General features: G+C 40.4%; 4 protein-coding genes across 14 annotated transcripts in view; 2 read left to right on the forward strand and 2 right to left on the reverse strand.

Annotated features, from left to right (window-relative positions):
• Positions 1-8,011, forward strand: part of agfg1a (ArfGAP with FG repeats 1a) — a 28,565-nt gene extending 20,554 nt beyond the window's left edge. For 5 of the 9 annotated variants that reach the window (XM_051957989.1, XM_022192573.2, XM_022192577.2 and 2 more), the window contains 7 exons: positions 371-557; positions 976-1,055; positions 1,805-1,912; positions 2,311-2,355; positions 5,412-5,564; positions 5,815-5,909; positions 7,159-8,011. In XM_051957989.1, coding sequence (XP_051813949.1) covers positions 371-557; positions 976-1,055; positions 1,805-1,912; positions 2,311-2,355; positions 5,412-5,564; positions 5,815-5,909; positions 7,159-7,218 — 728 coding nt within the window. In that variant the 3' untranslated portion in view covers positions 7,219-8,011. The remainder of the gene's footprint in view (positions 1-370; positions 558-975; positions 1,056-1,804; positions 1,913-2,310; positions 2,356-5,411; positions 5,565-5,814; positions 5,910-7,158) is intronic. The other 4 variants (XM_051957992.1, XM_022192576.2, XM_051957990.1 and 1 more) reach the window with 3 other exon arrangements.
• On the reverse strand, positions 5,985-11,074 carry slc19a3a (solute carrier family 19 member 3a). The gene is made up of 7 exons (XM_022192582.2): positions 10,850-11,074; positions 10,358-10,593; positions 9,708-10,269; positions 8,969-9,047; positions 8,675-8,867; positions 8,429-8,570; positions 5,985-8,339 (listed from the first exon to the last, which is right to left on the reverse strand). Exons 1-7 carry the CDS (start codon positions 10,994-10,996, stop codon positions 8,223-8,225), a joined length of 1,476 nt encoding a protein of 491 aa, XP_022048274.1. The 5' UTR covers positions 10,997-11,074; the 3' UTR covers positions 5,985-8,222.
• Positions 11,075-11,193: 119 nt separating this feature from the next.
• slc19a3b (solute carrier family 19 member 3b) lies at positions 11,194-17,662 on the reverse strand. The gene is made up of 8 exons (XM_022192583.2): positions 14,804-17,662; positions 14,466-14,645; positions 14,138-14,303; positions 13,580-13,895; positions 13,226-13,377; positions 12,108-12,300; positions 11,724-11,865; positions 11,194-11,489 (listed from the first exon to the last, which is right to left on the reverse strand). Exons 1-8 carry the CDS (start codon positions 14,951-14,953, stop codon positions 11,334-11,336), a joined length of 1,455 nt encoding a protein of 484 aa, XP_022048275.2. The 5' UTR covers positions 14,954-17,662; the 3' UTR covers positions 11,194-11,333.
• On the forward strand, positions 16,626-26,090 carry daw1 (dynein assembly factor with WDR repeat domains 1). Of its 3 annotated transcripts, XM_022192584.2 has the most exons (13): positions 16,626-16,728; positions 16,953-17,025; positions 17,677-17,821; positions 18,592-18,650; positions 18,739-18,861; positions 18,990-19,089; positions 19,359-19,466; positions 20,088-20,194; positions 20,339-20,441; positions 20,955-21,069; positions 21,553-21,629; positions 24,564-24,726; positions 24,909-26,090. In XM_022192584.2, the coding sequence occupies exons 1-13, from the start codon at positions 16,689-16,691 to the stop codon at positions 24,941-24,943; spliced, it is 1,248 nt and encodes a 415-aa protein (XP_022048276.1). In that variant the 5' UTR covers positions 16,626-16,688; the 3' UTR covers positions 24,944-26,090. The 3 variants fall into 3 exon arrangements, with proteins under 3 accessions (XP_022048276.1, XP_051813954.1, XP_051813955.1); XM_051957994.1 differs by having other exon boundaries at positions 24,564-26,090; XM_051957995.1 differs by having other exon boundaries at positions 16,682-16,728; positions 16,953-17,029; positions 24,564-26,090.
• The last annotated feature ends 11 nt before the right edge of the window (positions 26,091-26,101 follow it).

The following is a 26,101-nucleotide window of genomic DNA, read 5'->3' on the forward strand; positions in this document are numbered from 1 at the left end:
CCAGCCTGCATAAAGGTGACAGGCCACTGGACACAGTAGAATCACGTCCTTGCTTGGTAGAATGACATATATATTGGTTTGATTGAAACGTTTTATTATCTAATGGTCGGAATTTTGACACTTGAGCATCTGTGAATTGTACTGGGCTGACTTCACTTTATTTTGTTCACATTACAAACTGTGGTTTTTGTGCTAGAAAATGCAAATTTCCTAATGACTGAACATTTATCTCCCATTATCTTTAATAGGTTGAATATGGCAGCTATCTCCGGACCTTTTGTTTGTGTTTTGAAAATTAAACATTTCCTCCTCTATTAGTTGAGTTGAGGTAGATTGAACCTGGCTCTGCTGTTTTGTGCATCTATTCCAGGAGGTGGTATTCCCGGTGGAGTGAGCTCAACAACAGCAGCAGCTGCAGGAGTGGGTGGTTTGCCTCAGAAACAGCCAACAGTGCAGGCAGTGGGGGACCGCTATGCTGCTCTAGCTGAGCTCGATACCGTCTTCAGCTCCTCGGCCCCTGCCACCAGTGTTTACAACACCACCAGCACTTCACAGGGGTGAGATACTATGTAACCCACAGGCATATCTGAATAAGCCCTCTGTTAGTGGGGTCCAAAAGTATATATCTACAACTGAATACAGTTTGTTTTAGAAACGGATAATAGAAGTTAATGCATTAGATTATTACTTTCAAGTCTCACAGAAATAATCATTTGCTTTTGATTCACATTGTGAGTCAAATTATAAGTTCAGCAATTTAAAAAAATGTGAGGCCAAGATCCACCTGATTATAGGGGCGTACTAGCTCAACAAAGGACCAGAACCCAGAATGCCTTTAACTATTTGACTGTTTTCACAAAGTTTCTTCTGCTCACAGCATTTGACCTACAAACATGGCCTAAATGGTTGGTCAGTGGTCTCTCTCCTTTTCGCTGACTTTCCTGAATTTATGCATTGACTTTGTGTTCACCGCAGAGGCTTGTTTGGTCCAGAGACTGGGGTGTCAACAGCACAAGCACAGCAGGCCATGCCTGGCATGGCTCAGGGTTATGGAGGTGAGTGAACCTGAAGACTGCTTCTTATGCCTGGTGGTAATCATGTTCCAAAGATGGAAGTAGTACAATTTTTTGTAACTTTTAAATAACTTTAGTATTGAGCGACAATCCCAGGATACGATTGGTATACTCTTAGGGAATTGTAGCTCGATTTGGCAGTTTAGACTTTACGTTTAACACTTTCTAGCCCTTGTTTGACCTTTGACAGTGTCCTGGTTGTGATGTAAAGAACTGCTTATTGATTTGCTGTGACTTTTTGCCATTTAAACATAATCCTGTTTTGTACGCAAATCAAAGAATGACGGTATGGACTATCAATCTCTTTCAAGTCTCATCCTGTTACGTCAGACAAGGATAAGCTTTAGATTTTGTTAAGAGTTTTTGTTACTTTTACAACCTGCTTCACAGCTCATTTTGCTACTTGGATCATTATGTTAACGTGTGGCCTGTGTCTACTATTTGATTACAGCTACTTTTGGAAGCTTGATTCTTTTCTTGCTTGTAACTGTGTTCACATTTTTATTTAGCAGGAGCTATTTAGCATTACCACTACAAACACTATATTTTTTCAAAGGATCAGCAATAAGAGGCAGATCCAGAGATTTGTAACGTGAATGAGGCAAATCACTGACAGTGGATACTGATGTGTTAAAATGGGGCACCCAATACTGTTTGTTTTAAACACGTCTAAGCCATGCAATTTATTGTTCTGTTTCTTACATGTTTGATGAGTTTATATCTTTCTCCAGCAGCTCAGTCAACTAATCCATTTGTTGCTGCTGGTGTTGCCCCAGCAGCAGCTCCCACCAACCCGTTCCAATGCAACGGCAGAGCAGCAAGTGTGGCGGCTGCTGCAGGTTTGTTTATGTGTGCATTTGTGTGTGCTTCTGAATCATCTTACTCAATTAGTATGAAAATTCCTATAAAAGTTCATTTATGAGAAATAATGTATGCTTTAAGCTTTTGAACAGCAAGTTTATATTCTATATTTTTTGCACACCTGAAGTGACAACCTTTGCCCAGTCTACCTCAGCAGTGCCTAAAACCACAGCATGAAACACAGGAGCAAGCAATCAGGAAATAGAAGAGGAAATCTAAATAAATTCAGAACACAAACTAGCAAGACTCACTGTGGAAACGGGTAGTAGGACTAGCGTTGCCATTTACTGGTGTGCACAAGAGAGATAACAGAATCAGTAACCTGCAGAATTGGAGATTCAGTTGTCTGTCTGATTGTTCTTGCCATGCTGGACAGGCTTGATGAGGGTTCTTCATGGGCAGGGTTATCCTCCTGTCCTTGGTAGGTTCACTTGTGCTCGCTGCTTTTTTTTTTGTGCTCTCCTATGCCCTGCTCTGGCAATGACTAATTTTTCCTGCCACATATTTAATCAGGCAATGCTGGAAGATGTAAGTGTAGTGTCACAGAAATTGGGTTACTTTTTGTTACAGCCTTATCAGTAACTCACAACCAGGAAGAGTGTGCTAAGTTGTGTGAGTTTAATACAAGTTGGCACCTGGGATAATCTCAGCCTAAGCTGGAGTGCAACAATTCTGTCGTTCAAGTAGGTGACATCATCACTATAAAAACAGTATCAATTAATAGTAATATGTCAGTCCTCTTGGAGGATTTTAAAGTAGAAGACATCCAGTTTACTCAGTAGCAGAGGACTAAAGGTTTGAATGAAATTTAAGAGAAAAAGAAGTACAGATGGATAATTCTTCAGTCTTTGTTTTGAGCTGTATGCTCAGTTGTCCTTTTTGAACATAATAAATTATGATAGGTATATGTTTTGCTCATCTTACTCATTGTCTCTCACAACTCTCAACTGCTTTGTCTTTCTGAGGCCATTGAATTATTAAAAGTAACTTTCCACTGTAATGTACAACAAAAATCCCCTTGTTGTTCATCATGATGATTGCCTTAAATGCTTCATTCAATGGATGAAACTAGTGTTGACATTGAAAACCGTGTCTTCAAGACACACAAACTGGTTGCTGTTTCTCACATTTCAGTTAATTTGAACTAATTGTGGACTCAGTTTAATGGGTATTGGATGTAGCATTTGCAGCAGTTATCATTCTGCTCAGTTGCCAGCTGGCTGTGATTCCTGCTCATCAGAGATCAGACACCAGTGCTGAACTTACAAATATTGTAGCCTCATGTCTGAATCTGACTCCCTCCTTTTCCTTAAGGCTTGTCTGCAGACAACCTTATTGTGACTTTGCATGTTTTTAGACGGTACACAAACGTAGATTGTGAAAGTGTGAACTTCCTAGCAAGAAAAGGTTGAATGGATATCAATATTTGCCCTACAGAGCCACGCTATGGGTTACAGAATCACATTTGCATCATTTTCCACAAGTGCAGTTATTTACCTGCTAAAAAAATGATTTCTAATTCCTTATTTATGTAACAATATATTTTTTCTTGACTATTCTGTAACCCTAGTTGTTCATCTTCACTCACAGCGAGTTGCTTCCTATCACTCTGATAATAATATTCCAGTTTTCACATCCGTTCGTCAGTTTTATCTGCTGATGTGTGCCAGCTTTTGTGTAATATAACATTTTATAGGCAACTGTGTGTATGCTGTAAAATTCATGTCACCATTTTGAATATAGACTTAAGAAGCAATACAGTTGCATTCAAAATTTTCCAATCCCCCTGACATTTTAAACATTCAGGCAAAATGAGCGACATGACAACTACAGGTGATTACTAAATCCGATAAGAGGTGAGTAGTTAGTTTATTGAAATATAATGCTAAATCAGAATCAATATTTCATTCATAATCCATCCAAAATTTCACCTTTTTTTTTTTTAAACAAAAAAACAGGTTGCAATATTATTCAATCCCTATGAGGCTGTGTCTTTCTTACTTCATGCAGCACCATTTTGCTGCAGTGATCTGCTGTACACAGAAGGCGTAGTCTGTAACAAACTTCTGGCAGCGCTCCTTGGGAATTTTAGCCCATTCCATGTGGGTGTTGGTCTCTAGGTCAGCAATGTTCTTAGGTCTCTGTGCTGCAACAGCTTTCTTTAGATCCCACCACAGATGCTTGATTGGATTTAAGTCTGGAGATTGTGATGGCCACTCAAGAACCTTCCAGCCTTTTTTCTCTAACCAAGCTTTTGTTGAGTTTGATGTGTGCTTGGGGTCATTGTCTTGCTGGAATGTCCAATTCAGCCCAAGCTTCAATTCTTTCATGGACTGAGTGATATTCTTGGCCAAAATATCCTGGTACTTGTCTGAATCCATGGTGCCTTCAATACGTTGGAGATTCCCAGTTCCATTAGAAGCAAATACCCCCACACCCCCACAGCATCACAGATCCACCACCATGCTTTACAATAGGCAGGGTGTCTTCTCCTATGCCTCATTCTTCCTGTGCCAGACAGACCTCTAAACCATAGGACCAAAGAGCTCTAGTTTTGTCTCATCAGTCCATTGAACAGTCTCTCAGAGCTTCTGTGACTTTGATAGGTTGGTTTTAGCATACTGGAGATGAGTCTTCTTGTGGTGTGGCTTCAGAAGCGGTGTCCGTCTAGGGGATCTGGCATTAAGCCCTTCAGCATGGAGCGTGAGGCGTACTGTGTCCACGGAAACATCAGTTCCTCTTTCAGCCGAATCTTCCTGCAGGTCCTTGGCAGTCAGCCTAGGGTTCTTGTCCCTCTATCTCCGCAGGAATCTTGATATGCTTGCCGACGGCTTTTTTTCTTCCGACCACGACCATGTAGTGTAGCCACAGTACCGGTGGCTTTGAACTTACGAATGATGCTTCCAACAGTGTCTCTGGGAACATGCAAAAGCTTGGATATCTCCTTGTATTCTTTTCCTTTCTTGTGCAAAACAACTATCTCCTCTCTAAACTTCAGGGACATCTCTCTGGTCTTAACCATGTTGCTTAAGAGGCGTATGGGGAGTGTTGACTCTAAGTCTACATATTTAGCATGTGTCACCACTGAATTCAACTCAAAATGTATACATACAGATGTATGGCATTTGAGTTGTACTGCAATTATCTGTATTTACCTAGCATTGTTTATAAGGGGTTGAATAATTTTGCAACCTGCTTTTTATAAAGAAGTTGAAATTTTGAATGGATTATGAATTAAATCTCTATTTGCTTTGGTATTATATTTCAATGAACTAGCTGTTCACCTCTCATAAGATTTAGTAATCGCCTGCAGTTGTTGCTCATTTTGCCAGAAATTCAAAAATGTCAGGGGGATGGAATAATTTTGCATGTAACTGTATGTGTTAACTTCGAACCAGCTTTTACTTGTTGTCTGTCTGGGTTTTATTGAGCTTTAAATAGGCTTCTGTAACCTGTTGCTGTCCTGCTGTGTTGCAGCACCATTTGGCACAGGCTCCATGAGTATGCCATCTGGATTTGGGAATTCTGCAGCGTACAACCTCCCCACCAGCTTTAGTGGAACATTCCAACCACCCTTTCCTGGCCAGGCTCCCTTTCCTCAGCCTCCTGCATATCCCCAGCAGCCCAACGGTGTGTGTGTGTGTCTGTTGTAGATCGTGTAGATGTAGACTAATCTCCATTAGTACCTGTGCTGAAATTTAAGCTTGAACGTGTTTCTGACTGAGTACTTATGATAATGTTGCATATCTTATGTTTAGGTTATTTTTATGTTATTGGGTTTGCTCAACTGAACGTGAAACTTACTCAATTTGTTATTGCTGTAATTATTATTAAACAGTTATGTGGATGTCCCATCAGTGACAATGTGCACATCTTTCAGGTGGAGGGTTTCCAGCCTTTGGCCCGGCCAAGCCTGTTGTGACTCCTTTTGGACAGGCAATGGCAGGACCTATGGTCTCGAGCAACCCTTTTCTGGTTAGTACAGTGGCAATGTTTTCTGATTTCCTTTTGTATGTGATATTTACACCAGAATGAAAGAAGGGGCTTGAGTCCTTGGAACAGTGTTTATTGTTACAACATTTCTATATTGTTGCATTCTTTTCTGGTTTTGTGCTGATGATTCTGAAGATACAAGTCTTTAGTTGCATTGAAGAGACAAATTATTACATAGTTGCCATTGTATTAGTCAGTAATGAAGCCAAAAGTCATTGGTTAACCCTTTAAGCTTCAGTCAATTCCAGCCGTTTTCAGTACAAAAATCGCTAATATTCTATTTTTAAATAAAAAAAATTACGAAAAATACAGGGAATATTGGACAGGCATCGCGAGGTGCATTTCCTTGAAAATGACCGATTCGGGGATTTTATACCGACTTCAGGACATGTTTTGGACAAAATAGTTTACTGGCTTGTGTCATCTGGATGTAAAAGGTTGGATTATGGCCGTTTTTTGTGGAATCTTTTTTTTTTGTGTGTAATAATAAACCCGGAAATGTGAGTCGCGCTGTGTGCGTTGAAGCCGTGTATAGAGAACGGATGGATGAATATTCGTTTTTGTCGGACAAATGTGTTTTTCTCACCCGCTGTAGTAATCGCATCTGAAAGTGGTTTATACCGGCGGATTCATGAGAATCTAAGCTTTCCATCGGCGTATAGTGTTTGTATAATCGCGTTTGCAGCCGTCGGACATTCTTGAAATTCCTATGCAAATTAGTAGGTGTACCGCCGGCGGTACACTGAAGCTAAAGGGGTTAAAGCTGGACGTTTTCATTTTATATTGAAGCATAGTTCTGCTTATTTATTGTCTTTTGGAGAGTAGTAAAAAAGTTTGAACTTAATATGTAGCTGGAGCCAGCAGCTGGGACCAGAAGCTTTTTGTGGTTTCTGCTGGCTGTCCACCATCCGGTCCCAGTTAAGAAAAAACATTGGCACCTAATCCAATTCAAAATGGTGAACTACAGTTAGGTTTTAGTTTAGGATTTAACAAATCAGATATAAAATGTTACTCAGCTTCAGAGGTTCTGACAGGCTGATTTTGTTAAATTTTAAACATATCTGTTGTAGCTGTGTGTACCTGTTCTCAGCCTTCATGCTAAGCTAATCTTCTTTTTTAACTCTGGGCAACAAAATGGAATCTAGTGAGTTTTTTTTTTTTTTTTTTTTGGCCATTCTTTGCACAATAAACACATCTGTCTGACTGTTTGTGTATCCCTTTTTAATTCCAGGGTGCGGGTCCATCTGCACAGTATCCGGCTGGAGGCTCTTCAACAAATCCCTTCTTATAGCGAATCCATCTTGTCTGCTGCACTACAGGGTCAACAACTGGCGCGCTTGCACCTATTGCACTGTTTTGTTTCACAAGTAGCTTTAAAAACACAATGTTTGTAAGAATTTGTATTTTCTATCGCAGTTTGTCACAAATGGAACAATATGCGAGACGGTCATGCTGGCACTGTCTATAGCTACAAAACAAAGTGATGGTGTGTGCAGAGGGAGAGGTTGATCCGCTCTTCTCTATTTAACCTGTGAACTGGCCTGGCCTCTACTGAGCCACAATGTATAATCAAACTGGCTGAAAACTAAGTTATTGCGTACAGTATATCCCATTCATTATGCTGCAAATTGTACATATTGTTTTTTTTCTTTTAGAAAATTAGCTCTTTGTGCATATCAGTATTTGTATCTAACACACAAGATTTGTTAAGACAGAACTGTTGCTTGGTAAAGCTAATGGGTACTGCCAGTTACTGTATTTGTAAAGAACCAAACTGTTTATTTGTGCAGGATCCTTTTAGGTAAATTGTTTTCACTGAAGAAAAAAAATGTATATTCTGTTGTTGAGAGATGAAAAAGGAGTGAATGCTGTACCAGGGATGGGTAGGGGACTCATTTCTCTGCCATCCCCTGCCCTGCTGACAGACCCAGGATTCAACACTTTTGAACAACAGTCAACCACATGTATATGGGTAACAATGGCTGATGAACTGAAAACCACTTACATTGGGTATTAGAGAATTTTAAGTTAATGTGTAAATATATACAGTATATATATTAAAATGAATTTTAAGTAAGAAGAAATGACCAAAGAATTCATTGATATGGATGTATGGAAAGCCTTGTATATTGTTTTGTATGGAAAAAAGATTTCTATTCATAATGTTGCAGTAATTTAAAGCCTTTGTCATTTTCCTTTTAAACTGACACGGAGCTACTGAGCGGACCAAAAACACAACTGCTTATCGCAGTTTGTCTTCAGATTCAGAATCCGTGTTCTCCATAGCTTGAAGAGTCATTTTGATCTGAAGGAGGTGTCTCTCTTGTTTCTTTTAGTGCTCCAAATGCGATATAGTCCCCGAAGAGTAAAAACACCAGCGATGACTGAGAAGTAGCTGGCATATATGGTGAACTGCAAAAGAACACACAGTTTAAAAGCTTAGAATTCTGAAAGATTTATAAACATTTGTGCTGCACATATTTAGTGATCAGATGTCTTACCTGAGGAATGATGCTCAAGGCCAGTCCTCTGCTGTCCACCACGATAGAAGTGAGAATTGTCTGCAAAGCCAGTGCTCCAAAGGTGTTTACCCCAAAGACCAGTGCATATCTTTCCATTGACAGGCCAGTTGCAATCTGAAACCTAGGAGACCAATAGCGTTTCTTAATTACTTACGTCAATACTCTTTTCCTAATCTGGACGCAATAAAATATCAACTGAGTCATGGTGTAAAATTATACTCTTACATGGCTATTGTTATCAGCAGCATGTAGAGACTCTTGAAGATGACGTAACCACAGTAGCAGACCCAGATGTTGCCAATGAATGTCATGAGGAATAGTGCAGCAGCGCCAAGTCCTGAGAAACCACCCAGGGCCAGCTCTCCCCACTGCTCCCATCTCACCTCAGTGAAGCCTATACCATACGCTGTAGCTGCGCCTGTAAAACAACACAGCTGATTAAGCACTGACAACATTTTATATTGATCACCGATAGCCACAGTTTGTTGTAGGGGTTTAGCTTGTACGGCTTTCGCTTACTCAGCAGGTTAGACACCGCCTCCACACCTCCATTGTAAATGGTGAAGTTCTGAGAGGGCTGCACATGCTCCCACAGCACCTGCATGGGATATTACAAGGATTATTTGGTGTTTTGGAAGTACTGGTCACACTTGTAAGCCCAATTATGATTTTTGAAGATAAACCACGTGTATTGCCTTGAAGTGCACAATTATAAACAAGAAAGACTTCAGCTATAAAGTCATGTAATGTGTCATCCGATTTGTGTTTGGTGGAGTTTCAGACCCAGTTTTGCTTTTGAAATTACAGCATTTCCAACATTGGAAGGGGTAGACTTTCTTGTTCAATACAGATGAACCCATTGTATAGCAATCAGATCTATCCATCCATCCATCCATCCATTCTCTATACATCGCTTTATCCTCACTAGGGTCGCGGGGGGTGCTGGAGTCTATCCCAGCTGACTCGGGCGAAGGCAGGGGACACCCTGGACAGGTCGCCAGTCTGTCGCAGGGCTACATATATATACAGATACAGACAAACAATCACTCTCACATTCACACCTACGGGCAATTTAGAGTTATCAATTAACCTCAGCATATTTTTGGACTGTGGGAGGAAGCCGGACTGGCAATCAGATCTATCTAAATCCTATTTTGAAATTTAGATTTGTGCAATGGCTTTATATTTTATACATTTTGATGATAGCATGCTTTAAATTTTCTTTTTTCTTTTTGTTTATGCTGCCTTCACAACAAACCTGCACATAGTTGACCGTCTGGTTGTAGCCACAGGTAGCCATTGCCCACCACACTGACCAGTAGAGCAGCTGTCTGGAGGAGTAGCACTGACGGAAGTCTCTCCACAGCTGCAGGAGGACTTGGGTGCAGCTTTGTGCACCTACAGTCTCCTCACGTTCCTCAGCCATGGGCCCATCTCCCTCCAGTCCTTTTTTTGTATCATCCACTGTGGCTCCTTTCTCCTCTTTTTCATTGCCCACTTCTTCCAGAGACATCTTTGATCTCCTTGAGTTTTCTGTTGCATCTACAACACCACCTCCATCTGTCTCAGTTCCCTCCTTTGCTGTTTCCTGTCCAGGATGTCTTCGATGAAAGAACATGCTGTGCTGCGGCATTGGCAGGAGGAGTGAAGTGAGGAGAGCGATAGCAGTGAGAACCAGAGTAAACACCAGGATGTTGCTGTAGGACATGAGGTTGAAGCTGACAAGCAGCTGGCCCAGCACAGAGCCCACTGTGTACCCCAGGAGCTGGACACTGCGGCTGTAAGATGTGGCCTTCCTGTACCTCTTCAGATCTATCACACTGTAACGAATAACACAGTCAAAATGTTGTGTCTGTTCCAACAATGCAAACCTCTGACATGAATAGTGCTTGAGCAACAGTGTATGACCTGTAAATGTAGGAGAAGTAGGCCACATCGCTGGCTGTCACCATCGCATAGAAGAACTGCGTGAGCTGCATGGCTGCCACACTTTCGGTCCACAGCAGCAGCGATGTAGTGATAAAGAGCACAACAGACTGAAACACCACGACGGGCTTGTAACGCAGCCAGTCGGTCAGCAGGAACACCGGCACCAGTACAGACAGGTAGGAGTACGTCCATACTGGGAAGATTTGATTGTTAACCTGAGAGGTAAACACAGTAATGAATGTAATAATGCAAAAACAACCACTGAATTTATGGCAGGAACTTTATTGCTTCTTAGCAATAAATCACAGCTTTTATTATCATGATTGGATTTTTATCACTCAAATGAAAATATCAGAGTTTGCCAAGATGGTTATGATTCACCAATTTGGTTGTTTTCTAATCATTTAAATGTTTGTTTTTTCAATTAATGATTTTCTTGAGCCGTTTAGCCATTTGTCCTTTGTTTTGTACCTCTTCAGTTGTCAGATTCTTGTCCGGTCCTGTCATGAATGGGATGAGAAAAGGCTCCAGTGGTTTAACTGTGCTGAAGAATCCATAGATGCACAGCAGAGTTGTGGGATACCTCCAGCCTGACCTCCACTTCCTCACTGCCTCCATCTTCTGCTGTTCTTCGACCTGTTTCAGGTGTCTGTATGTGTTCCCTCGGTGTGCAGCACTGTTTGTTTTGCCTGCTTTGTGGGTAAAACCTGTGGGTGTCTACACACTGAGCTTGGTTTGTCAATGAGCAACCCGGTCAAAGAGCAGCTAAGAGCTCAAGGTGACGCACATGTAATAAATTGCACAGGCAAGCAGACTTATCTCTTTGGGTTTATCTTTAATACTAATGAGCAATTATTGCACCATTTCATAGTGCTGATTGACAAAGTAGTAAAGGTCATTTGTAAAGCTCATGATTATTTTATTCCTCCATAAACAAATGGAACATGGGCATTGGTCAAAGACGTTGAGCAGCGATCACCTCCACACCTGACTCTGGACTCCCTTTGGCATCCGTGTGCTCCGGATAGCACTGATGTATGCAGGCGGTGTAGGTCCCTCGAATCAGAAAGAGCAAGGAGATGACAGCGTAGTAGCTGCCATATATGATGAACTGCAGAAAGAAGCATCTGTTATCCTTAGCATTATTAATTTACTTCATACATGTCAGCATGCAACATGGCCACCAGGTGTCACTCTGTCCCCACATTTCTGTGCTTGTTATGCAGCAGAGTGTTGCTCACATCCCTAATTTCAAATGATTCTACATGGAGATGACCAGCGTTAAACTCATGTGTGCTGCTATTAAAACAAAGAAGAAGAAGTGTATGGAAGTCTAGAAATATACCTGTGTTACTATGTCCAGACCCAGTGCAGTCTCATCAACAACAATAGCTGTAATGATGGTCTGTAGAGTGAGGGCAACGAAAGTGTTGATCCCAAATGTCAAAGCGTAGCACTCCATGGAGAGGTTGGATGCAATCTGAAATCTGCAGTGACAAAGTAGTTATAATTATGAGAGCACTAGATTATAGATGCCAGATGGATGAGAAACAGTAATCAGCAAATTTCAAATGTCTGCTGTCTGCTTTTCTCTGTATATCTTTGCCAGTTGATTGGGCTTTGATTTGTGGGTCAGATAGATAAAGCAGTTTGAACATGTCTCCTTAGACTATGGAAAACGTAATTTTTTTTCACAATTGAGTTTGGAGGAATTGAGTTGCGCACTTACACTGTGATGGTGAAGAGAAGCATGTAGCAGGATTTGAATACCGCATAACCAGCATAGCACACCCAGATACTGCTGGTGAATGCCATCAGAAACACAGCACCTGTCGCCGCGGCTGAGAACAACCCTAATGCCAGTTCTCCCCAAACAGCCCAGTTCAGCTTCAGGTGGCCCACAGAGAAAGCTGCTGCAGCACCTGGACCACGGAGGAGACAAATGAAGCAATTACTCTGGCATTCCGGTGTACCATGCCTCCACTGTGTATTTGCACCCTTGTTGTTGTTGCTTCCTGATTCGTTCATTAATCCTAACACTGACCTCTCTTTCCTTGAACACTGTTAAAAAGTGTGGCCTCTACACAAAATCGTATGCACACTAATGCCTTCGCTGGCCTCCTCGGCACCTGCCTATTATGATGAACCACTTTCTCCTGGCTCTTGGAATCAACTATCAGCAATAATCAGGGAAGCCATTACCTTTTAACTCCGTCTCCTAAATTGAAGCAATTACTCTTCTTCTTCTCATGCTGAGCCAGGTTGAAGCTTAGCCAAAAGAAATGTGGAGCTGCTATTCCCTTTCAAAATCAATACACATTTTCAATTTAATCTGTTACCCTGTAGAACCAGGGACAGCGTTGCAAGCAATGCAAGGGCTTATAAGTCCATGTGCCATCAGACATAACAGCTTTAAATGACACTGTTAAATTTCATTTTTGCTCTCTATGTAATTGTGCTGCTGTCTTTTCTTCACCCTCATGCTCCTTGAACTCCTGGTTCTCGTTCTCAGTGTGGGAAGATTCAGTGATCCCTGGCTTCTATCAGTGTGCACAATGTTCAGATTTAACAAAAAGTAGTATAAAATTGCTTTTTAGTGTGTGGATTTATTGTCCCATTTACACGGTAATACTTTTGGAAGTCTCTGTTTAGTTAAAGTATTGTGGATATGTGGAGAAACCTCATAAAAAGACAAAAAAAACAGCAATGCATTGCCTGTTTTAGTGTTTTACTCTGATCACACAAACAACAGCTGATAGTGGCTTTTTGAATTTTGAAAAACATATTTTATTTACTAATTTCTCACTATATCACGCATTTTTATTTTCTAAACAGAACCTGCCTTACCTACAAGACAGCATACAGCCTCCACTCCTCCGTTGTAGATGGTTGACGTTGCCGATGGTTTTATGTGGTCCCACATGAGCTGGATGTAGTTAAAGACCTGCATGTAGCCAGCTGTGGCCAGAGCCCACCACAAGGACCAGTAGATTAAATTTCTGCATTGTGAGGATTATTACAATAGATTATAATGATGACAGTAATTAGAAGGCTACTATTTAGAAACACTACACTGATAATACATTACAGAAAAATACCACTACTAGTAAAACCCCTGTGTGTTCATGATATGTGTGAATAAGTTCAATTTCAGAGTGTGACCAGGATCAAAAGAAAAAAAAAAAGAGAAAATGAAAATACCTCGAAGAGTAGGACTCCCTGAAGCTTTGCCAAAGGACAGGGCCCACAGTGGCCACATTTTCCCTGCTGCACCAGCCAGCGCTGCCATTGTGCTCCATCTCCTCTTTCCCTGAGTCTGCTCTATCCTTATCCATCACTGGATCCTCCAATCTGTTTTCTCCCAGTGGACCCTCCTGCTGGAACTGCGAGCCCACAGCTGCATCCCTTTTCCCTTTGAAGAACATACTTCTTTGGGGCATTGGCAACCAGAATGTGATGAGAAATGCTACGCTTACAATGCCCAGAGTGAGAGCGTTGATGTAGAAGTAGTCCACCCCTGTTGATTAGAGTTGATGATTCATCAGTGCTTGCTCAAATTTTTGAGCACAATTCAGTACAATTGTTTCATAATTTTCTTTGCAGTTAATTTAGTTATGCATCTAAACAAGACAGATTTTAAGATTTTTTGTATTCAGAGCTTTAAAGAGAATTCTTATTGTGGAGAAAGAACTAGAAATGCAATGGTTTTCTATTCTGAAAATGTTTATTCTATATTAATTGTAGGGCTCAAAACCCTACCTGCAACAGAGATGAGCACCTGGCCGAGGCTGGCACCAGTTGTATATCCAGCCAACATGGCGCTGCGCAGGTAACCAGTAGCTCTTTGGTAATTCTCAATTGGAATCACGCTGTAAATGTAGGAGAAGTAACCCACTTCTGTGGAAGTCACTACAGCATAGTTGACCTGTTGATTGGATGGAAGGGTTTTAAAGAAACTATATATCATGATGACAATTTTTACATTAACAATGGCTTAAGAAATGAATCATATTTTCTGCGGGTATGGTTGTGTAATATTCAGTGCTGCAGCAAGACAGTAATATCATCAAGTGATGTTTCAACTGACCTGCAGGACAGTCATGGCAGGAACACCTGGGGCAAAGCACAGTAGGACATAGTTGGTGACAAGAAAGAGCCCTTGAATTATTATAACTGGCTTGTATCTCAGGAAGTCAGTCAGGAGAAAAACAGGGAAAAGGAAGGCCAGGTAGGAATACGTCCAGATAGGAAACAGGTAGTTGGTCACCTGTGGGGAACAAGAGTCACTCATTCCTGTCTCTTGCACATGGCATGCACATCTCTTGGCAGTCAGAACTGAAGAGCAGTCTGTCTCAGATCAGGTGCTCCAGATTGTAGAATAAGTCTACGTGCAATTAACAAAACATGTGTGTCTTCAATCCTTACCACTTCTTCAGAGATGTTCTTGTGTGGTCCAATTAAGTATGGTGTCAGGAAGGGCTCTGCTACTCTGCAGTTAGCAAAAAACCCATAGAGTGACAGGATTGCAGTAGGATAAGCCCATCCGGACGCCTTCAGCTTGGTCCAGCAGCCCATGCTTTTACCTCAGCTGAAATTGCTGCAGGTCCTGTGTGGTTCTGAGAGCTACCTGAGCACCCTGATCTTGTACAGTGTGACTACGCGGAGTGCTTTGAGCTTCTTTGAAGGTATCAGTACTCATCAGTAGTCAGATTGTACACACATAATCTTTATGATCTTCACGTGCCTTAGTCAGACTATATGAGCTGGAGACTTTGATCTGAGAAATGATGCATTCTGTTGTTGGACAAACAGAGACAGACTGAGCCTGGGAATATGCAGGTGAGAGCACAGAGACATAATTGTTCTTAAAAAGTTATTAGTAAGCAATAATTGACACAATTGCATGTAGGAATCATGCCAACAGCCATACAAAGCAGTGATTTAACATATAAAAACATTAGCCTACAATTATTTAACTTACCATTTGTTCCACTATATACAATCCAAACTGTTCAGGAGTTAGAATTCCATGACTCAGCTTGTCTCCCAAGCATTTAAACTGCTGGTTTAAACTTGTCATGAGATGGCCATGCTGTTTATTTCTGTACATTCCTCAGTTATGCATCCATACATTACTAAGTCATTGTAAAAGAACCTCTTGTGTAACTGAAATTAAGCAATTCAAAAGGTGACTACAATTTCAAGGGGGAACCCTTCTCCTAGTTTGCGCCTATTTGGGTATTAAAGGTGGACAATGGGCATTCCTGTTAAAACACAATCACAATCAGACTAACTTTATTAATTCCCACAGGGAAATTGCTTTTTAACAGTTACTCAAGGTTGTGTAAGTTGTAAAGATCTACAACTTCTGCAAAAAGATAAGAAATTGTAAATCTTGCCCATGATAAGTCAAGGTCCTGTGAATATCTTTCCAACTTTACCTAACTGCAGCTTTGTACATAACTCAAAGCTGCTGGTCTTCTCTGTCAGGAAACGTCTTCAAGCTTCTTCAAATCCAAACGAAATACAATCAAAAGATCAAAGTAATGCATTGGTGCATTCAGGTGCAGTCCGACAACTAAGTTGCGTTCATGAGCTTCGGAAATCAGAGTATCAGTAATGTAAATTTCCAGCGAAAATTTTGGGGGGCAGACGGGTGACTAATCAGATCCGGGGGGGGGCACTGACCCCACCATGCCCCCACGGATGATCCGCCACTGTATCAAAGTAACGCTGGTACCTGTGAACAATATGAATATGATGTCTTGTGATGACACTGAAAATTTCTCCTGACATGGGAGAGTAATAAAGGATTGTCTTATCTTATAACAAAGTGAAGCACCTGCTGTTGTGGTTGGTGAGTTAGGTGTATAAACAGTCAAAAGTATAGGTTATTGAAAGCCAAAAAAGAGAGGGAGAAGGCCACTTAAAAAAACTATGTAAATATGGTATGCAAACTGCCAACTTACAAAAAGAACACGTGGGTTTTGAACGCCGCTTTTTTTTTTGCAACTTTCAATGACAGTAAGAAAAATGCGGCTTATGAGGGCGTCAAAAGCGAAAGTATAGCACGAGTTTTATGTTAATTTTATCATTCCATACTAAAGCTGCTTGTATAATGCCCTAGGATGTTACAGAATAGCAGCACTAACGGACTCTCCAGCATCTCTATTTGCTCTGGACGTCCTAAAACGCGTCGCTCAAGACGTTTATGTTTTTACTACGCATGCGTGTCAGTGCATGCGCATATAGGTCGCCGTGGCAACGGTTTGTTGATCTGTGATGAGACGAGTCTTTCATACAGTTTAACATGAAACTAAAGAGGTTCCTCCTCAGATATTATCCTCCAGGTAACGTTATTTATCTTCAAGAAAATGGGATACTTCTGTACAGAAATGTTTGTTTACTTACTGCAGCCTAACGTTTGTTTTAGCTAACTTAGTTCCAAAGCCAAACGTTGGTTACAACTATGGGTATGCCTGAATCTAAACCAACGTCTGTGAAATTAGCGAGAGACTTTATAACGGACAGCATGGGTGGATTTTTCTGGTTTCATTCGTTTTTCTGCTATCAGGTATCATCCTGGAATATGAGAAAGGAGGTTATTTGAGGACCAAATCCATCGACCTTCTGGATTTGACTCCAGAGTATGTGAGTTGTATATTATTATGTAAGATGTAAAGTTCGACACCCAGCATTACTTTGGCTTCTGGCAGGTGTTTGATTAAGAACAAAACCTCTGTAGGAGTTTGGTTGCCTTGGAGCTTTCGAAAATACTGTCATTTAAATTACTTAACTATTCAGACATACCCCCAAACAATTCTTTGTCACCTCAACACTCAACATGAAGTCTCTGAATAAAGTGGCTCATCATAAAACTACTCTACACTAGATTTCTACACTCCTGTTATGCTAGAAATTCAATACTGTTACACTATTTAACCAAGGTGTGTGTAATATTAAGTTTCAGTGCAGTGAAATTCCTCACTGCTACTTGTCTATGCTTTTTTTTTTTTTTTTAAAGAAAGATGTTTTTGTAGCACTACACGCTTAGCTCATCCTAAAAATTGTGCTCAACAAGATTCAACAAGATTAGGAGTAGTGTTTTGTATTTTCATATTAACTGTATTTAGGTAAAAGGGTGAATGAATTTAAAGTTCTTTTACTGTATTTCATATACAGCAGATTATCTTGTGCTAAATAGTCTGAGATTTTTTTTTCTCATATAATCATTTTTTAAACATTTGCTTTCAAGTCATGTGAAGTTTGTGGAAAATGGTATTTTTCCTGCCTTGTAGGACAAATCCAGATGAGTTGGTGGCAGAAATCAGGCAATCGGAGCCACTAATCACAGAATCCCGGGCTGAACAGGTCAAACATCTGGTTCTTCGACTGCAGCAGAAACAGGGCCAGCAGAACCACCACAGGTTCTGTTTCTGCAAGGTTTGACAAAAAACTTATGTTACTGGAAAATTACAAGCAAACACTATGACTGTGACATGATCTTTAGGTGCAATTCAATTCCAGCTGGTGATAACATCCATTCATTTATTTTCCAATAAAGTACTCAGCAGGTTATAAAATCTACAGTATGATTTAGTGAAACAAATGTAGAAAGTTACTTTGGGTCAGTACAAAGTTGGCTTGTGTGATAGGTTGCATATTGAAGGAGTAAATAAATGTTGGTGAATTTTTGTGTAGTTTATTCTACACAGACAGTTGAAATGCTTTTGGATGATGGAAATGTGAAAACATCAGTTAATTGCAGCAGTATAGTAGCTCCCTGTTAAATGAATGTTGTTCACATTTTGGAAAATTAGCAGTTGATTCTGTGAAATTAGTTGTCAGTGCTCTGAAAAGGCACTAGAGAGCAGCAGTGGCTAGGTTACAAAGTCTTTGTAATAGAGGACAAGCACCAGAAGTCTAATAACATGATAATATGTGCTTCGTGTGTGTCTTAGTACATTAATGAATGCATAAAATTCAGATAGAGGTCAGGGTTAGTTAAGTAGCTGGACATCAGAGAAAATTGATTTCTTTACTCTGTGTCTTAATCTGTGGAGATTCCTCCTGATAGGTCAGAGGGAATAGATCTTCTCATTACAGTTAGATTAATTATATTTATGGAAATTGCAGAGGTAATTTTAAAGATGAATAAAGCTAAAAGGTGTATTTCCTTGGAGGGTATATTTTCAATTTGTCTGTTTTTGCAGGAGCTAAAAGCACACATACTGCCACTGACAAATGTTGCATTTGACAAATCTGGGTCAAGGTGAGTTTGCAAAAAGTTTAGCAGTTTGGGGTTTAGGAGAAGTGTTCTTTGTTTTATTGTCTTTACTCTTCTGTCTCGCACTGTGCAGGTTTATCACTGGGAGTTATGACAGAACATGCAGAGTTTGGGACACAGCCTCAGGCACCGAGCTGCACATGCTAGAGGGCCATAGAAATGTGGTATACGCAATCACATTCAACAACCCATATGGGTAATGAGCTGTTTCTGCACAACATTTTCATGGAATGTGAGACTTTAGTAGCTTTATTTTACATTCAAAAGAGTGTTTAGTCTTAAAATTTTCTGTTTCCTTGCTTTATTTCCTCATTATTAACTTAGAGACAAGATCGCCACGGGCTCTTTTGATAAGACCTGCAAACTATGGTGCGCTGAGACTGGCAAATGTTTTCATACTTTCCGAGGACACACGGCAGAAATAGTATGTATTATAGTTTATTTTAACTTAAAAATATACAATTACCATTAGTTTTTAGCCAGTTATTGCTTTATATGCTGCATACTACCGCATATAGACATAATAATGCACATTTTTACTCAAAAGGGCCCAAGGCTAACTATGCATTTAAACTATGTATTGTAATGGTTGTACTTTGATAATATATTTAGTGCTTTGATAATAAATATGTCTCTGCCTTTGTAGCAGAGTAAACCACAAGTAACTGTGAAAGAGAATTTTGTTTTGTGTAGGTGTGCCTGGCGTTCAACCCTCAGAGTACACTGGTGGCCACAGGCAGCATGGACACCACTGCCAAGCTGTGGGATGTGGAGAGTGGGGAGGAGGTGGCCACACTGACTGTGCGTCAGCTTTACTCACCTCATTAATTTGCATCTGTTGCCTTTTTTTCTGATATTGAGACACACACCTGTTCATTCATTTTTCTTTAATTAGCTTGTAATTCACTTGTGAAAGTAGTTACAGTTGATATTGAGTGTTAATTGCTGTCTATGGCCAGCATTTTTGCCACTTCACATATCCAAAAACTAATCTGATGGGAAATGCAGCTTTAACTCTTTCGTAAGACAATGATAACCCTCTCATAGGGGAGTAGTAGGTCCTCTTTGATGTGCAGACTGCACGTGGGTTGATAGTGTGACTGTCTGGTTGACTGGCTCTGTCTCACTCAGCAACAACTCCTAGCAGCTCTCTAGTCTGTAGAGTATCTCACAATATGAAGAATCAGTCACGCTGACAGCAGTCAATTGGGCACAGAATCGTCACCATATGCTCTTATTAAAAATTAATTTCAAGCATTGAAATATCTACCTTTTCAGGCTTATCTCAGGATGTTTATTTTAATAAATAATATTTGCATTTTGACATGTGCATTTTCTTACATTATGGGAGAAAAGAGAGGCTATGACAAAGAAAAGAAATGACACATTGAAGGATTATGCCATCTCTTTTATCCCATCCAGGGTCACACTGCAGAGGTCCTGTCGTTGTGCTTTAACACAGTTGGCAATCAGCTTGTCACCGGCTCCTTCGACCACACAGTTGCTATATGGGATGTTGCTGCAGGAAGGTCAAGCATCTTCATTGTTTCTGCAATGTCTGCACTGATTTATGCCCGAGTCATAATTTATACTCCACATTCCTTATATTATGCCAATGCATCCATACAAGAGTGCACAACTGATTAATTGCTACTTTTTCTGTCTTTTCTCAGACGTGTTCACACTCTGATTGGTCACACAGGAGAAATAAGCAATGTTCAGTTTAACTGGGATTGCTCCCTCATTGTCACAGGTTCCATGGACAAAACCTCCAAGGTGAGCAATCATCAACCCAGCGACTTAGAAACCTGCCCTTGGGGGGATGTGTTTTTGTTATTAATTTTCTTTTCCTAGTGGAATACATTCCCCTCCCACTATAGCTGTATAATATACATTAATGTAGGTGTTTAAAATACTTGGAGGCTTAGATATTTGTGATGGATGATTCTTGTCATTCACATTCACTCGCTTCCATTTCCCATTTCCCATCCCCTCTCCACCTCCTGTCTCCGTGATCATTTCAAGGGCAAAAATCAAATCCTAATTCTTTAATTATGCCACGACGAGTCATGCTCACAAGTAAGAATTATCCACCTCATTGCACTCCTCCAGGGGAGAGGGCTACAATAAAGCCACTTCAGGCAGCTAACAGCTACGTGCCAGAAAACTTTGAGACTTGTCTTGCATGTGTCCATGTTATCCTACTTATTGTGCTTATGAGATTCCTCCCTGAGTGCATCTGTAGTTATGTGTGTTTTTTTTTTTTCTTGTGTGGAAATGTGTTTGCAGTTGTGGGAGGCAGTCAGTGGGAAGTGTGTGGCCACCCTGGTTGGACACAAAGAAGAGGTGTTGGATGTGTGTTTTGATTTAAGTGGTCAGCTCATTGCCACTGCCTCTGCTGATGGTAAGACTAACAATGCATTAATTTGCTTAAAAGGTTATATCATTAATGAAGTTCCAGTGTTATAGGTGTTGATTGTACTCTGTGTTCATTATTGAGGTCATCATGGGCAGTTTTTGTGTGCTGGACAGCTTTATATTTAAATGTTTATAATACTATGTTCACTCCATTAACATACATGAAGGGGGTGGGAGATCATAGTAGTGATACTTTGCAATGCAATGCAGTCCAATACACATCCACCACCACTCACTGCAAACTCAGTGATAAATATAAATTAACTTAATCACCATTTTGGCAAGTAAATTTCATCTTTTTACCAAGTGCAAATGGTTCATTAATAACTTTACATTTTTTGATGCTTCCGTATTATTTACTTGCTTCTTGCTGTGTACATTTTAGTTTCATAGGACAAAATCAGCATTTGTCAAGGAAAAAGCACAGTCCATACACAGTAATAACCGTGCATGTCTCTGTCCTTCTTAGGTACAGGACGAGTGTTCAGTGCAACCACACATCAATGTCGCGTGACCTTAGAGGGCCATGATGGAGAAATCTCCAAGGTAAGTCACTGAACCCAACGTATCTCAGCCCTGTCTTTCTGTCTTACTTGTTTGAAAACGAAAAGGTGGATGTTCAGAGCGTTTCACATTAAACTAGACAGGAGGAAGAAGAGACAGCGTTTGATCAAGTGAAATCAACAAAAGATTATTTTAATACAGGGTTTTATGTTGAGGAGGTGTTGTAATTTTTAGCTATTTTGGTATGAAGATATATATTAGGTACTACAGTGGATTTTACTGCTAGTTTTAGGTGGTGGAAGAGGACGGTGTCCTCAGATGACTGACGTTACATATTTTATGATGAATTTATTGGAAAGATTTTTGGAAAGAGTTCAAATATCTGTGATTCTCTGCTTTGTTTACAATGAAAGGGGGACTTATGCTATTCAATCAATCAAAGACTCACTGAAAAGGACTTAAAATCTACTTTGCAGGCCGAGTTGAAAAAGCTCGTAGTTTCTTAATGTTTTACAAGTTTATTTTATTGTATGCATCATGTGGCTGAAAAAAAAGTTTCAAGTAATGAAACAAACCAAACTTTGCAAATCCTTGACCCTTAAGATCATAACTAACTATCTCAATTGTTCTCTAGTTGAAAGCTGAAGTTTTATTTTTTTCTCCTGTGTCCTTCTCATCATGGAATTGCCCTGAAGTAGATTATAACTCTAATAACAATTAAGTCTTATTATAACTGGTTATGGATGCGTCAGGCAAATAGCAGCTGTGAATGAGCTTGTAATTTTTGTGTCAGATTATCCCCCAGTCTCTGGCTGCAGCTCCCTTTGCCTGTGCTTTAAACAGGATATTTCTTCAGATTATCTTGTTAACATGGGATAAAGTGTGATGCTGAAATGGAGGGATGGGAGTCCAGGCTCCAAGATGTTTTGTGTCATCCCTGACCATCATTGTGCATGGTCTGACCTCGCGCTATTAGCCTTTGAACTCAGAGGACAAATGTTACACTCTGCCATCACATATAATCCCACATTCTCAAGAAGAACTTTTAACCCTGTGAAACATGGCCTACTATGATTTGAGTGTGTGTGCTGTGTTTGACCCTGCATTGACCTTGCTCTTAATGGGAGTAATTTTTACCCATTTACTATTTGTCAGGTCTAATGTTCTGCATGCGTGTGTGTTTTCTGCAGGGTCTGGCTCAAAGAGTTTCTCTGCATGTGTTAAATGAAACACATCAGACAGTCAGTAATAAATAGACTGGATGGAGGATGATTCCAGAGGATTATGACACTAATCTCTGCCTAAAAGGGCACTTCTCCTCCTCCCCTCCCTGCTTCTTAAACATTTTTCTCACTGGGTTCTCCTTCTTGTTTCTGTATCTTGCTCGGAAATGCTTTTACTGTTATTGTCATTGTGTCTCAGTCTTTCTTCTACCTTACTACCCTTTTTCACTTCTAATAATATAAATAATAGACTGTCAATGGAATAACTGATTCTCAAGGCCTGATTTGTTGTTCTATGTGGATTCTAGTGCTCATAGCATCTCACAACATTGTAAGATCTTTTGTTTTCAGTGTCTCTGCTAGTTGAAGGAATGCTTCCCATCTTGGACACCTTATTATTACACCCCCCCCCCAACCCCCGCCCCCAACCCATGTACAGCATGCTTCAGTGTTGAAGGGGAGGAATCCAGATGGATGAATAAGTGGCATTTTAGCAGGCCCTAGTACAAAGCTATTTTTGGCCCTAAAGTTGTTACCTAGAAGGGACATTTGGAAAAGCCTTTTGTTCTACGAAGAGGAATCCTTCCCATTTTGGACATACCATCAGCTTTTTTTCTTGCACTTCACTTGGGCCAAAGTGATTTCAATGAAACAGCACATTTGGAGCATACTTCACAGTTAAAGAGGAAGAATCCAACTGGATGAGTAGGTGGCACTTTTGTATGCCCACTCCCTGTAACAGTCTATTCAGATAGAGATCAGACTCACCAGACCAAGAGTACAACCTAGTTACCATGTGGTGAAAAAAAAAACTGAACTGGAAACACACACCTCCATAAACATACGCTTTTGCCTAGTACATCCCTCCTTCCATTTTCTATACCAGATTTATCCCATGCCAACAGTGGGGCAGGCATAATGGGGTCAGTGAGGGCCTTTAAACATAATTAAAGTTCTAATTGGCAGATTTGCTGTCTCAGATGTGATGGGAGTCAAGACATGAACATTAACAGATGGTATCTCAGGTTACATAGCATCCATCAGCACCACACTGTGAATGCCGACAACTTTATAACTTATGCAGTAGGACGTGTGAACCCACTACTTAGAAATGAGGTTAGAATTAGTACACAATATGGAAATGAGACACAGCATGATCTTGTTTATTTATACCTTGATTCTGCACTTTTTTTCCTAATGTTCTTTCTCTTCCTTATCCATTTTAATTCGTCTTCCTTCCATTTCAGCACATCATATCGTAGCTTCAGCTGTCATCTTCTTCCTTCATTCTTCCATATTTATCAGCTTCTTGTCTTTCCTTTTCCTGTCTGGGGTCACTGCTTGGCGTTCAGTTTAGAGTTTTAATAAAAACACACTGTACTTTCATGGCCATCAAGAGCCAACTTCATTTAATCATCCCTTTCCCTACCTCTCACTGTTAGGACATAAAGCCATTTAGGGAACGATAAATGCGGGTTGAAATCGGCTTCAGCCTTGATTTTCATAATACTCTGTTGTCTTCGCTAAGTAGTGGCACCGGTGCCTTTATTCTCCTTAAGTATTTTAAGTTGAATGACCTCTGTGGAATAATGATGCTGACATGGGAAAGTGCTAAAAAAAATTCACAAATTTTCTCTCCCTTTGTCATTTCTGCTACTTTAGGCTTAATCTCTTCTTCAGCATTCTGCCGCTCATGTAGCACACACCCACCTCTGAGTGAAGCTAACTCTCCTGACTCGGCCTCTCTTGGCAGATCTGCTTCAGCCCCCAGGGCAGCAGAGTCCTGACCGCCAGCTCAGACAAGACGGCTCGTCTGTGGGATGTTCAGTCTGGAGTCTGCTTACAAGTCCTGGAGGGGCACACCGACGAGATCTTCTCCTGTGTTTTCAACTATGAGGGTGACACCATCCTTACAGGTATACACCGTCCTCACACACACCCCTCGTCTGACAACCACACACTGTTAAAATGTAGCCTGGAGCAGTGACTAAACTCCTCCTCGCCAGCCGTCACAAATACTTAATTGTACATTTAGATGAAAAACATGCAGCTGTGTCCTTCTGTGCAACCACCTGTTTTGGTTTTTGCTCCCCTGCAGGCAGCAAGGATAACACATGCCGGGTCTGGTTCTGACCCATCCCCTGACCCATCAGAGGCTCAGGCAGTCATACACATGGACACATTAATCAATTTGTGTTTTCCACTTCGCATCTGTTTAATTGGGGATTGCTATGAGAAAAAAATCTGCTGTTGCACTCAACTAAAAGACTGTCTTTTAACATCCGTGTAAGATTAAACTGTGATTGGAAATCATCATAAGTAGTATGGAAACTATGCTTATAAAATGGCATCCCAAGTAGGTGAATGTTTCAATTGGGCTTTAAAGAAATAGTTTTACATTGTGGAAGAAGGATTGATTTGTTGTGTTACGAAGGGTTAAAAAAAAGATATGGTTTATTATTAGAACATCAAATATGATGCTGGAACCAAGACGTGAATTGATTAACTTAGCATAAAGAAGCAGAGAGAGACAACTAACCTGGTCCTCTACTACTGCCAGGCAGTGAGCCCCTAATTTGGCATGCTGCATTTTGTCTTTTTAAAGGACACTTTGTGCTTTCACAGTGTGTTAAGTAACACACACCATAGTGTATCATCAACAGCAATTTTTTTTTTGCGGAACAGCATGTGTATGAACTTCATGTCCCAATTTGTCGAAAAACTGTTACAGCATGTATTATGCAATACATATACAGAAATCAAATTTGTTTCTCTCATCTAACTCTTGGCAAGAAAGTGGCTAAACTATTACCCAAACTGTCAGAGTATCCCTTCAAAGCTCATCATTGAAGTTAAAGAACGATAACCAGATTGTAATGAAGCTGTATAAAGCCTTTAAACATTTTCATGTGTGAGTTATACTCTATCTTACTTGTAAACATTCTAAATTAGATATTTTTTCTAACTTTTCAACACACTGCATTAAAGAAAATCTTTTCATCATGTTCACACATCAGCATTATTGTAAATGTTTGCCTATGTTTCATCTCCATGAATGGGTAAAGGTATTATACTCTTGTTCCTAGTGCCTTGTCTGTTTCTGTGTACCTAAGCAGTATTTTCTGAAAGCATACCACGATGATGACAGTTTATTTGGTAGCTTCCCTGGTTATGACTAAGACATCGTATGGCTGTTTTACACACTCACTGTGCCTGCAACCTGTTTTAGGGACAGCAGCACATGCAGTGTAGCAGTAATGTCAATAAATGTGTAACTGAGCATTCTCTATT

This window comes from Acanthochromis polyacanthus, chromosome 13 (genome assembly GCF_021347895.1).
Source record: "Acanthochromis polyacanthus isolate Apoly-LR-REF ecotype Palm Island chromosome 13, KAUST_Apoly_ChrSc, whole genome shotgun sequence".
NCBI lineage: Eukaryota > Metazoa > Chordata > Actinopteri > Pomacentridae > Acanthochromis > Acanthochromis polyacanthus.